We start from the raw sequence: 13,730 nt of genomic DNA, 5'->3' as shown, positions 1-13,730 counted from the left end.
CTCATTGATTGTCAAATAGATGTACTTTCCCACAATATTCTTTTGTCCCTGAAGTAGAAATCTTGTTTTTTACTCTGAATTAATTTACTACTTACCAGTAGTGAAAAGTTTTCTGAACCAAAACTAATTATTTTTACTAGTAATTAAGAATAGCTGGTATTGGTATGGAAAAAATGTTGACACTTTTTTGTGGTCTGCTCAAACTCTGAGATTATAGTTTCAGACTGTTTTTAACTTGATACACTGTTAAGTGTATAAACAGTGATTGTTTTTGTCTACACGCAGTTTGTGAGTTCATTGGGCAGTACCTTATTTGAAATGTCATTTTCTTTTTAAGTGGTGAACTAAAGTAACACATGTGGTATATATTTTTATCTGCCTATCTTACTTTTGGAATGCAAGTGTTGGTTTGTCATACGTTTATGTTTTAGCTGATATTCTTTTTCTCTTTTTTTATGTTATTTGTTTACTTTTCAGTGATTCACCTTTGCCAGTCTCATCCCGTGTCTGCTTTGTTAAGTTCCATGATCCGGATTCAGCAGTTGTGGCACAGCATCTGACAAACACTGTATTCGTTGACAGAGCTTTGATAGTCGTACCATATGCAGAAGGTTTGTGCTTTGTTTAACTACCTATGAGGGCATCCTATGATGACCATCTACCTCAGTATAGTTTTAGAGTGAGCATTAGTAGCATGTTAGACATTTAAGCTATTAACATTTTGAAACCCTTGTTATACTGCAGTCCATATTTTTACTTGCAGATTTTTTTTAATTCTAAAAATTAGAAATCAGACCTGTTTTTATAAGATATTTAACTTTTTGCCTTCTTTTAAAGCATTTTAAGTTCATTAAAACCATATGCCTGATTTTAATTTTTTAAGATATATACACTTAGTTAATTTAATGTTGAGTTCTATGAAAAAGTCCTGAAGGTGAATGGTTCACTCCATAAACATTTACATAGAAACCTTCAAATAAATGCATGATGTTATTTCTGTTTTGAATAAATGACTAGGTTAGTTATATTTACGTAGTGCTTCCTCTCACAGATAACTTTAAAAAAATATCCCACGTTGAATTCCAGTATACCAAGGGTTGCAATGATTTTGGTTTTTATGAAAGTTCAAGATTTCCTGTAGCTTAGGTGCCGGATGGGCACTGGGTGATTTGTTTTTATGCCAGATTTTCTTGTTCATTCTTGCTATATTTTCTAGATATCTCTAAATAATAAATTCTTCTCTCTGTTATTTGTGTGTGTGATTTTTGTAGTGGAGAAGGCAAATGCAAAACTCTTCCAGATGACTGAAAAACAGTGGGTCCTCTGCAGCTACAGGGGATTCTAGACATTAACTAAAGGCCAGCAAGCACTCAAGTCCCCCAAGTGTTTTCCTGGTGTAACCATTTGTTAACTACATTTTCTCTCTTTTTACATTTTAGGCTGTTAAAGTAATTTGACAGAAAAATAATGAGCAGGGTTTTGGGATCTAAAAAAGCCACTGTGACAAGACAGCACTATATTAATTCCACTTTGTAAAATTTTCTGAAACATATTTTATAATTAGTTTGTTCCCAATGTACTGTTACTTTATTTGCTTTTCGGTAACTATAAATTTTGATCAAAGAAATCACTGAAATATAAAATTACTGGATTTTAAGCTAATTAACATATATGCTGACCAGAATTTAAATACTTTCCCCTTAATGAACTGGTCAGTGGAAGCAGAATTTCGATATTGTTAACTTTAGATGCTATCTCAGATCTTTGAATACCAGTGTGAACATTTACACCATGCCTTGTAAAAGTTGTGAAATGTCTAGTCCTTAAAACTTAGAAAAATTGCCTTTGTGGTTTTCTAAAGAAACTAAGTTGCATTCATAGATGGATTAAGGCATGCTATATAATAATAGTACATTTATCTCTGGGATATTAAAGTGTGTGAGCCCTATTTTTAAGGTTTTAAAATATATATGCTGATAAACGTTTGAGTTAGTGTGTTTTGATTAAGCAATTTCTTTTATATCAGTGTGCCTGTTGTAGGATAAGATATATCACCAAGAGAAAATTTACAGAATTCAAATTTAGGCTAAGTAAAATATAGTTTTTGAAACAAAGTTCAGATCATGTGAGTAATGTGCCAAACTTTAGTTAGGCTTTAAATTTAAAGAATTCTTATTGGCTAAGTATCTTAGTTCCCAAGTCCTGAACATAATACAGTATATCATATAACTGGCTTTTATAAGTATTTTTAGACTATAGTAACCATTCTAGATCTGTTTTGTAAATGAAATGTTTAGGAATGTATATAGAATTACAGAAATATTTAGTTCCAGAATCTATTTTTGGTTTATTTAATTATTGGTATGGTATGCTGTATTAATGTTACCACTGCTAAATAACTGATGTACTCAATCCCTTTGTCACCATTCACCCTAGTTTTAGCTCTACACTTTGGTGTTGGCTCTTGGTCAGTGTTTTAGAACAATAGACACAAAGTCTACGGTAAGGCATAGTCTTAATTGGTAAAACTGAGATAGCTGGATTTGGAAGGAACTCTTAATAGTAATGGATTTGGGGGTTATTTAGGTTCCTTGGTTAATGTTTGTTTCTTTTGTCTGTTTCTTTTTCTTTCATTTCTACACATTCATGCAGTATTTCATGGTTCTATCAAAGCAGCAGTAAAAAAAATACTCTTGACGCATGAAAATTAACTGGTGAGGGGCCTCATTGCTATTTTTAAATTGTAGTTTTATTTTTAAATAGTCTTTTTTAAATCAGAGGATCAGATGCATGACTTTTTTTTAATGGATGCAGATCTTCTATCAGGTGTCTCACAATAAATTCAAGAGGATTTTAGTTTGCCAGAAATGTTGCAAATGCACTAATATGAGTAAGATGTTGATACTTAATATTATCCTCTTGAAACATAATTTTGCATGCAAAATTATCCCATAATCTTTGTAGGTTTGTTAATATTGATGCATTAATGCCCTATATCTAAATGATCTTCTCCCCCCACCCCTCCATAACTCTTGGTATCTAAATTGATGACAGCTCTGACACAAGCAAGATAACAGTGCTGTGTAGTATACATTTGTTTATATTATCGGCACTTCTCAGTATAGGTGGAAGGAACCATTACCTTTATTTAACAGTGGTTTTTCTTTTTTGTTGTTGTGTTTTACAGTTCTTTTCCCTGGTTCAGCCTGAACTATATACCAGGCCCTGCTGAAAATACCACCCAACAGTTTTCTTCTGCAGCTTATCCAGTTTCTCTTAAGTGCCCTGTACATATTGTATGTTTTATGATGAGATGCAGTTTCTTAATATGTATTACAGAAATACTACTGGTATTTGCAAATATGTAGTTTAATTGTATTATTGAACTCTCATTTTGGGGGCTTGGGCACATTAACAGATTAATCCATCTGTATAGGGCTTTTGCTGTTGGATAGAATTTAAATTGTCTACATAAATATTTGTTTTAGGGCCCTTAGATTTTATCTGAATACACAGATTAGGCTTTAAAAACAGACATACATGTTGTTTTTGGCTTTAGGAGTTTGGCTAAGTTAGCTTTTGAACTGACACTATGTAGCAGCATTTTTGGTATGGTTAGCATGGCACATGTTGGAACATAAAGCATTTTACTATTCAGGTAAGGAATGTGCCATGTTGTTTTACCTATTCTCTCTCTCTCTTACTCACTTTCACACACACATCCTGTGTGTATTCAGAGACCTTCAGAAACATTCATATTCATTTTCATGAGTCAGCAAAAGCCCTACGCTTGATTCCAACAGAATATTTCCTTTACATACTTTCTTCTCTTAATTTTTACAAAATTTGTATGGTAGGTGTAAAAATCATAGTAACTGTACCATATTATTAACCCCTAAATCAAACTTTTTTTGTCTTGTGTATCTTGATTTTTCTGTGTGCTTTATAGTGAAGCAGCCGACACGAGTCGTTGTTCATAAAACAGCTTTTGAAAGTTGAGAGCACACCCCTGGAGAACCGACTGTGCTTGCTTACGTTTGGTTCATGACTTAAAAATCGAGTACAGGTGATGAAATCTTGGCAGTGTTAACAAAAAAGTAGTGTGTATTGTGCTATTTTTTTTTTACTCTAGAAACTTAACCATTTGTAGAGAAAAAGGAAACAAATTTTCACACATTGAAGTTTCATTCTGACATAAAATTAATGATAAATAATCATAGAAGTCAAGCTTTATATTTTAGCGAACATAAGTACTTTCAACAAACTCAGGTGGTGTATCAGGGAGACTTTTTCTGGGTGTTTTTGTGTGTTTTCTGTCTTGCAAAAAAGTGTGTTCTAATGCAAGGATGTTTCTCTGCAGGAGTTATTCCTGATGAGACTAAGGCTTTGTCTCTGTTGGCACCAGCTAATGCAGTGGCAGGTCTTCTGCCTGGTGGTGGACTCCTGCCTACCCCTAACCCTCTTACCCAGGTACTCCTAGTTCCAATGAATTCGTAAAGGGTACAAAGAAGCACAGAATTGTGGATAAACCTAAACATACTTGAGCTTTTTAAGTGCTGTAATGATTAGAGTTCACACAGTGATACCACGTGTTCACAGGATTGTGAAAGGCTGTTTTGTAATCATAAATACTGAAGAAAACCTCTTGGGAAGTTGCATTTTAAGAACATTCTGAAAATCATAAATCTTTTGTATTTGGTTTGCCACTGATTCTCAGAATAACCTATAAGGAACCATGTGGGTGGGGGGATATAGGGCTGGATTCTCATGAGGCATAAGACTTCTGTTGAACATGCCATTAAAAATAGTATATTCGTTTGGACCCAGAAAGAGAATAAGGGTGAAATTCAGGCTTATTGTTTTTTTCTTTCTCGATGCCCTTTGATCTTTTGCTTTTGAGGTTTCAGTTAAGTACATGGCTTGAAATAAAGATGAATTCTTAATAGAGATTTTTAACATGGGGAAGGTGAAAAAAAGTTGGAGAAATTTTTTGCTTGGTAATGTTTCTAACCCTGATAGGATGCTGTAAAAAGCATATTGTTTTAGAAATAAAAAGCTCTTCAAATTTCATGTATTCTTATTCAGAGAGATTGTAACTGGTCCTTGAGTGGTTTCACAGGTAGTAGCGAACTGCAAGCCTTAACTAGAATTTATAGCAGCATTTCTTTCTGTTCTATCATTTCACCTGTCTGAATAGTTCTGTTAACTGTTAAGTCAGAAAAAAGGATGAAATCAGGAATTCCCGTCTTTTTGAGTATGACTTTATCTCTTAAGTCCGCATTTTTTACTTACATAATAAGGATCTGGGTAATTTATAGATTGATTCCTTCAATATATAAAATTGTGTAATAACTAAGGTAGATATTTCATAGTGACACTGTTTTAATTGTACTCCATATACAGTTAAAGTACGGAAAGTTTGGTATCTTTCATTTACTAAATATTACTAGAAGCTTGAACAACTTTTAGCACAGTTCTCAGAGAGAAGGTCAGACTGCCTCCAATAGGACTTTGCATGGTTTGCATCTCTTGATTATAGTTATGTCAGGCAGGAGACCCAAAAAAAAAAAAAAAAAAACCCACATGGTAATTTGAATAGGGAAAGTTTAATATAAAGAATTACTAACTAGTAACTGGATATTACTTAGTGGGACTCTAATGAATATACAGTAATTGTCAACTAGTACTTCTAGATCTGGGGAAGAAAGAACACGGGAAACACATTAGATGAGGCAAAGTTTGAGACCTCCTTCTAAAAGGATGGATAGTATGGAAGTTCTCTGGGGTGCCCACAGAACTTGTAAGAAGCTGCCCAAGAGGGATGGCTCTGAAACTCACCAAAGAGGTGAAAGCCACTGGGCATCCCACTGCAGTAACAATCAGAAAGTGAACAAAGAAACCGCAGAGGTTAAACTCCTTCCACAGTGTCCTCCTGATTCCCCCTACAGATAAGGCTTAGCATCATGCTAGCTGTCAAGGGGGACATGCTTATAAGGATGCTGCTTTCATTATCACAAAACAGGACGCAAAGAACAGTGGATTTGGAGCTGAGAAGCAACAAATAACAATTGTTGGCACACGAATATATAAATCTTAATGTTTTTCTGATTTCTGGTTTTAGGGATAAATCTAATAAGTGAAAAATGAGGCCATTGTCTATGGCAGGGGTAGTAGGCAAACTATAGCCCTTAGTTCACACCCCCGTTTTTGTTAATTTTGACTTGACAACCATGCCCATTTGTTTATTATCTTTGACTGTTTTCAAGCTGCAGTGGCATATATAGCTGAGTAGTTGCAACAGAGCCCACGTAGCTCGGACTTAAATTAGTTATTATATCGTCCTTTAAACAGGAAAAAATAATGTCACCCTCGTATCAGGAATAGAAATTAAATTTTAAGTAAATAAAATTTGAAATTTTACAGATTGGCGCTGTTCCATTGGCTGCTTTGGGAGCTCCTACTCTAGATCCTGCCCTTGCTGCACTTGGGCTTCCTGGAGCAAACTTGAACTCTCAGGTATAACTTAATACCTTTTAACTTTGAGCTCATTTTTATAATTAAAGAATTTGTTCCATTAACAGTTAAGTTTGCATTTCCAGAATGGGAGATAACTGATTGCTATAGTGTAGTAATAATGTTCTTTTTATGTAAACTTGTTAATGAGAAGTTTAAAAGGTCACTGCATTATTAGCCCCAACATTAAAGAATTTCGTTTTATGGAGTTCAGGGTAGTTTCACAGGAAGCCAATACATCAGTATGTTTGGAGTCAGAGTAAACTCATGAAAGGATGGGAACGTGGGTTCAAAATTTGTTTTCTTGTTACCCATTTGGACATTTTTGTTTTCTCTTATTGTTATTTGGCTAAACTTTTTTCTGAAGTCCTTGCTTTGTGGAAAGATTTTATTATGCTGCCTAAGCACTTGGGAGTTTTGCTTTACACATTTCTTTGAAATGTTACCTCCTCAGGAAGTCTCAAAGTAAGCAGGAGGTAACTGTTGTATAAAACCTAGACTTTTCAGCTGATAATAATCATATTTAACTTACTAAAGCAGCTCAGCTTAATATGATGTGTTTCACTGGCATTATATTTCTGTTGGTCATCAGTGTGCCTAAAATAATGTTACTTTTTGTCAGCTGGCCAGGTTGTCCTAAGGCAATTCAACATAGTGAAAAAATAAAATAGCAGTTGATTTATTTTATATATTCTCACTGTTGTTATATTTTTGTTTTTGCAGTCTCTTGCTGCAGATCAGTTGCTGAAGCTTATGAGTACTGTTGATCCCAAGTAAGGATTTTTTCTGTGTTTCCATTGGGTGATACGGATATAGTATGTGAATGTCTGGAGAAGTTAGTCTTTGATAGTTAAAAAGAAAGTTATTTCAAGTTATACAATACATAATTCTGTTTTCTTGAAACAAGGATAAAAATTCAGAGGTAAGCCCATCTATAAAGGGTTTGTTTCACTGTAAGTTGAGTCTTTCTGAACAGTTGTGAATATCTTCTGCCAGGATGACAGGAAAAGAGCTAAATGTTATCTTTAGTTGAGTCGTTTGAAAATGTATATATACTGAGTACCTACTATAAGCTTGTACCTTTATAGCATTTATACTTCAGAAAGGGAGACATTATTTAAATATAGTAAAGTATGTGCATCCAACAAGAAGTAGTACACAGGGGCTATGGGAACTTACTACAGGGAGAACTTACTAAGATCAGAGAGGCTGAGCCTGGGGCATGAATAGCAGTCAAGGAGACAGAAGTGAAGGAAACACTATCCCAGAGCAAAAGACTAGTAGTACATGTCACATAATACCAACATCTTTTTTTAGGTGCTTTGAAAAGTTCTCTTTGTGCTGTAACTGTTACATTCTCTAGTTGATACATAACAAAGTATAATTTCTTGGTATATTAAATTTGAACTTAATGCTTTTCCTGCTTGGTGAAATTCACTATAAACAAGTGAGAGAACATGGGGGGGAGGGAGAACAGAATCATTTGACTGTAGTAGTTAGTACCTTTTTTCTTAAAAATTAGCTGATAAAATCTTAGCCTGTACCTACTACCCAGCGTGTAACACCAGTACAGTTGAAATTCCCTCTGTACTCATTCTTGTTTACATTGCCCTTTCTCCACAAATAATTAACTATCTTATATTCGTTGTCTATAATTTTTTTCACATGTATAAACCTTTAAAGGTCCATCTTTCCAGTCAGCAATTTCATGAGTAACTTTGGTGTGCCATTGGCCTCTGCCTCATTTTCTGTCCATCTGCAACCTTACAAGTAATACTCTTCCCCAGCAAAATTCTGCTGTAGAAAGTTTTTAAGTCGTATGAAGGAAAGTTCTATTAATCAGAAATCTTCAGCATCTGCATATTCCCAGGTACTAGCATTTCTCAACTTGTGTTTATGGAAAGTTAATGGATGTTCGGCAAAATAAAATAGGTATTTTTCTTATTCCAGGTTATCTCTTAATCTTTAAAATGCAGATTGTAAATATTGAAAAGGATACTGTACTGTATGGTAAAAAATTAACATGAAATCTCCCCTTTTTCAAGTAGCATCTTACTAAAATGATGATAATATGAAACATTTACACATTTATTTGTAATACTGTTGTGCATCTTAAAATACTTCAGATCTCAATTCTTGGTTCTATTTCAGGTTGAATCATGTAGCTGCTGGTCTTGTTTCACCAAGTCTGAAATCAGATACCTCTAGTAAAGAAATAGAGGAAGCCATGAAGAGAGTACGAGAAGCACAGTCCCTAATTTCTGCTGCTATAGAACCAGGTAAAATATAGGCAGTTGTGTTGAATCCTAAGCTATATGATTGTGGACGAAAATGATTATTGCATAAGTTTGGGAATATGTTGAGTAATACTATAATCGTTTTTTAATTTTCCAAATTCTGATAAAAGATCATGTAGGAGAGTGATCCTGGGTGAGGGGAGGGAACATGTCACCTGGACATAATTTGAAAATATCTGGAGATACTTAATTGTCGTGCTGGTACCACGTGCATCTCCAGCAGGTAGAGGATCAGGATGTTAGCTAAACATCCTACACGGCGCCCTACCCCCATCCCGCAAAGAATGATGCATTCCTTAATAGTAGTGCCTGGATGTATGTTTGCCTATGTTGGCATAGCCTAATTGATTTTAGTCTTTTATTTGACCTAGAGAACCTACTAAAGATGCTTCTGTTAAAACACTGTTTAAAGAAAAGGAAATAGTTAAAAATAGTACCTTAGGGGCGCCTGGGTGGCACAGCGGTTAAGCGTCTGCCTTCGGCTCAGGGCGTGATCCCAGCGTTATGGGATCGAGCCCCACATCAGGCTCCTCTGCTATGAGCCTGCTTCTTCCTCTCCCACTCCCCCTGCTTGTGTTCCCTCTCTCGCTGGCTGTCTCTATCCTGTCGAATAAATAAAATCTTTAAAAATAAAAAAAAATTAAAAAAAAATAGTACCTTAGTCTTTGCAGATGGTCTTTTTGAGGTGAAATGAATGGTTATCCTATTGTCTTGACTGTATAGATTGGGTGTTTGGTCCTGGATTATTTTTCCCCCCATTAAATAATCTTTTACTAATTTTTCACTTCTATTTCTTAATAAATGGGAAGGTTTTAGTTATGTATAGTATTAGTATTAGTATAGTATTAATGATTATAAGTATAATGTTGGATAAATTAATACCAAGTGCTTTATGTCTGTTACTTAATCAACAGAATTAATTAGTCCAAGGCCCCAAGGCAAGCAGTAGGAGCTTTAGATACGCAGCTGGATGTATGTGACTCCAAAGCTAGAACACCGTGCTGTAACTTTTTGTTTTCATTGAAAACTAATAACTGGAAATACTAAAACTGGTTTATTTATGAATTCCCCTCCCCCCAAGATTTTTGTTAATTTATTATTAATATTGATATTTGCAATAAATTGAATCCTGTTAGTGAAATGATCTAAATGTGAAAGAAGAACTCATTTTCTCTTTGATTGTAGATCACGCGTGAAGAATGCAACGGCTTTATTTCCCCCTAAATCCCAAGTTAAAGGAATTAACTTACGTATCATTTAAAAAGTAGAAAATGGGAGTCAAATCATCTAGATCTGTCTCCTAACTTACAGAATTGAAAATTGGGAAGAAGAGGAGGTTCAGACAGATTAAGAATGAGAGCTAGCTTACTAAAACTCAGTTCTGTCGCAGAGTATAGTGAGAACAGTGAATGAGTCATGACTTTCTGGAACTGAAGGCCAAATATTGAGCCTGTTTATCAGCCACTTTAACATAAATATACAGGAATTTATTTAGCAGAGGAGCATAGACTTAAGTGGTAAAGAAGGAACATTTTAACAGACCAAGAATTTAAAATGTGTCTATTTCTGTTTGTTATAAATCTGTTAAATATATTTATCTTACAGTTAAGTGCTGGTTGGGGAGATATTAATACATAACACATGAAAATAAAGTTTTAATCTGGGTGAATTATAGCTGTATTTGGGAAAGTAGAACCTGGGAATGGACAAAGGGACTCCTCATTTAGAAACCTATAAAGAATGAAGGATAATCCTTTTCATAGATTGTTATGGACAGCCTTCCAAGTCTGGTACAAATGAAATAGTCAATGGAAACTTTGGCTAGTTGAAAATTAGATGTGTAATTTGGATCTACCGAAAGCCTAGAAAAAAGGACCATATAACATTTAAGGATGATATATAAAATATGAAAATTAAGATGATAAAGAATTTCTTAGAATAACTCCTGAATGGGAGTTATTTGATGATTTCTAAATTGAGATTCATTTTTTTTTAAATCTAGATAAGAAAGAAGAAAAACGAAGGCACTCAAGGTCAAGATCACGTTCTAGGAGGAGGAGGACTCCCTCATCTTCTAGGCACAGGTTAGATTGATTGTTGTTGGTAGTTAATTGTACCTTAGACAAAGGTAATATCTGTATCTCATATCCTTCTTAATTTTCTGTCTGTTAACCTACTTAGCGCTTGGTTAAAGTGTGTTTCAGTGACTGTTGCTATTAGCAGCGTGTGTGAGTTCATGTGTGTATACATGGAGAAAAGGTATGGGCTAAATAGACGATCGGTACTTTAAAACTCCAAAATCCGGGGATGGAAGGAAGGCACTGGGACTGGAGCATTAAATTGAGTTAGTACTACGGAAGAACACTAGACTTGAAACTTTTGACTTGAATTCTCATTCTAACTTTTCACTAGACTCTTGAGACTTAAGTTGGAAGGTCATAATGCAACTTACGGCTTACCCATCTAATAAATGAATATTTGTAAATGACGACTTGCTGTTCTTTTGGTAATATCACCACACATCTTATCTGAAACTCTTTAAGTATTAGGAATCTGTCATGTTCACAGTGGTGGACTCAGGTGTTTTAAAATTTAATTTTCTCTTAAAAGCTCAGATCTTACCGTTGGCAACAAGTTTGTTTTTCTTGAGATGATAGGCTTCGTGCATTTTTTCAAGAAAATGTCTGCCAGTACTGTAGTCTGAACACCCAGTTTGTCATACTTGTTTTTTCAAGTAAAATGTTATTTCATGGGAAAAGCAGTTAGTTAAGCTTGCAACTCAATCACACAATTGTGTTCCTTGATAATGATAGTCACTGAACTTTAATTAATATGAGAAGTGATTTATGCATTCATTGCACAGAACATTGCTTTAAGGGACTAGAGTTAATATTTACTACTCAGTAATACTATGTTAATAGCATTTAAAGAACCAGATTTAATAAAATTAATAATCTTTACTGCTTCATCAAAGACCTCTTTAGTGAAAATGGCATTTTTTTGTTTTTTTTTCTTTTGCTGCAAATGCCAGTGAAGAATACAGGTGACTACTAGGGCAGTTCAGTTCCTGTTACCTTGATCTTTGCTAAGAAGATGCCAATCCTCTGACACCATCATAGCTTTTGCACTATTAGTTCAAATATCAACACAGTGGAAAGGGCAAATAATATCTTGGGTTTTTTTTTTTTTTTGAAAATAATTTTGACATATGGATCCCATGACATTGTCAGGTCACTTCAGTCATTTCATTAGTCAAGTCATTTCATAAGTCGGCTTGGCTGCTATAATAGAATACCATAGGCTCAGTGGCTTACAAACAACAGAAATTAATTTCTCACAGGTCTGGAGGCTGGGAAGTCCAAGCTTGCGGTCTTGGCAGATTAGGTATTTAGTGAGGACCCTTGTTTATAAGTCTTTTCACTATATCCTCACATGGAATGGGTAAGGGGTTTAGATGTCTTTCATAAGGTCATTAATCCCACGAAAGCTGCACTCTCATGACCTAATAACCTCCCAAAGGCGCCACCTCAGTATTATCACATTGGAAATTGGGTTTCACATAAGAATTATGGAAGGGGGACAAAATTCAGTCTATAGCAGAATGTTACAGGGTTGTCCTCCCCCCCCCCCCCGCCTCCCATCTTCCCCCAGCCTGTCTCATTCCTAAAGATGTCTTTCAAAAAACTAAGTCTGAATCTTGTCACAGCCTTGTTAAACTTTGAGGAGCACCCTTATTGGCCTTAACAACATGGTAAATAAAGCCTTAGAATGGCATTCAGGTTTCTTTACTTCTCAACCCAGTTTATTTTTCCACACTGGTCGTTTACCACTCCAAAACAGTAAACTACAGTAGTATTTGCCTGAACATACATATTCTGTACGCTTCCGTGTTTTCGCTCATACTGTTCCTTTCTGCTAATGCTCTTTCCCACATCTTCATCTGCACCCGAGGAACCTCCATTTTGTTTGCTTGCTCAAGATCAGCTAAAATTTTCCTCTTACGTGAGATATTGGTACTACTTATAATCCTGATTTTCCAGGACTATGCTCTTATAGTTTAACACTTAAAAGGTTTGAGAACCCACATCCTTTTTTCTGTATATACCAAGTGGATACTAGTGTTCTCAGATTTTAATTTGAATTACTTTAATACAACCAGTGGGAAATAACAGTGAAACATTTATTTCCTTGAACAAAGTGTTTTTGGACGCTTGTAATAATACATTATAACGGAGAATTATTATGGGTTGTAGTATCTTAAGCATGTTGGCATGTAAAATTACCATTACTTTCAACAAACTTTGAATATACTAATTTCATATATTTTTCTGATTTTTTTAAGAGTTCATATAAACTAAAAAAAAAAAAAGCTCATATAAACTAATAAGTTAAAGTAGCTCTGCAGCACGTTACTCTTAAAAAAATAACTGTTTGAGGACCTTATAGTGAATAGGTGGATGTGGTACCTCTGCTTATGAGATATCTGAAACTATTTTATATTATTTTGTTTAGAAAGAAACTGTAAGAATGTGCTTATGATTTATTGTTTCTATATCTGGTTTTTGTGTATATATTAAAGGTAGGAAAAATGAGTAACTCAGTTTAGCTAAAATGATTGTCCACTTAAAGTTTTCTTTAAGCCAGAATCCTCTAAAGATGAGTAGTGCTTAATTCTAATAACATAAATTTTTATTTTCCAGAATTCTTTTTAACTCTTAAGAAGAAAGTGATGATTCTGATACTTTATATAGAGTCTCTATCACCCAAAATATACTATTAGTACCTTCTTCTGAAGTCAGGCACTGTAGTAATTGCTCAAGAGTGTAGTGTTGAATAAGATGGACAAATTTAATCCCCTTTTTATGAAGCTTACAGAAAGGTTAAGTAAGCATTACATGAACATTTCCTAGGCTATAGACA

The 13,730-nt window shown here is 34.6% G+C and overlaps 1 protein-coding gene across 12 annotated transcripts in view; it reads left to right on the top strand.

Annotated features, from left to right (window-relative positions):
• SRSF11 (serine and arginine rich splicing factor 11) overlaps positions 1-13,730 on the top strand; it is a 45,228-nt gene that overhangs the window by 20,656 nt on the left and 10,842 nt on the right. For 8 of the 12 annotated variants that reach the window (XM_048220603.2, XM_026497827.4, XM_026497828.4 and 5 more), the window contains exons 3-8: positions 478-611; positions 4,361-4,470; positions 6,424-6,516; positions 7,237-7,286; positions 8,665-8,792; positions 10,813-10,894. In XM_048220603.2, coding sequence (XP_048076560.1) covers positions 478-611; positions 4,361-4,470; positions 6,424-6,516; positions 7,237-7,286; positions 8,665-8,792; positions 10,813-10,894 — 597 coding nt within the window. Of the gene's footprint in view, positions 1-477; positions 612-2,652; positions 2,715-2,745; positions 4,067-4,360; positions 4,471-6,423; positions 6,517-7,236; positions 7,287-8,664; positions 8,793-10,812; positions 10,895-13,730 lie in introns of those variants that run through there. The other 4 variants (XM_057310568.1, XM_057310570.1, XM_057310569.1 and 1 more) reach the window with 4 other exon arrangements.

This window comes from Ursus arctos, unplaced genomic scaffold, assembly GCF_023065955.2.
Source record: "Ursus arctos isolate Adak ecotype North America unplaced genomic scaffold, UrsArc2.0 scaffold_12, whole genome shotgun sequence".
Classification (NCBI taxonomy): domain Eukaryota; kingdom Metazoa; phylum Chordata; class Mammalia; order Carnivora; family Ursidae; genus Ursus; species Ursus arctos.
This window is presented reverse-complemented; position numbering and strand designations above follow the sequence as displayed.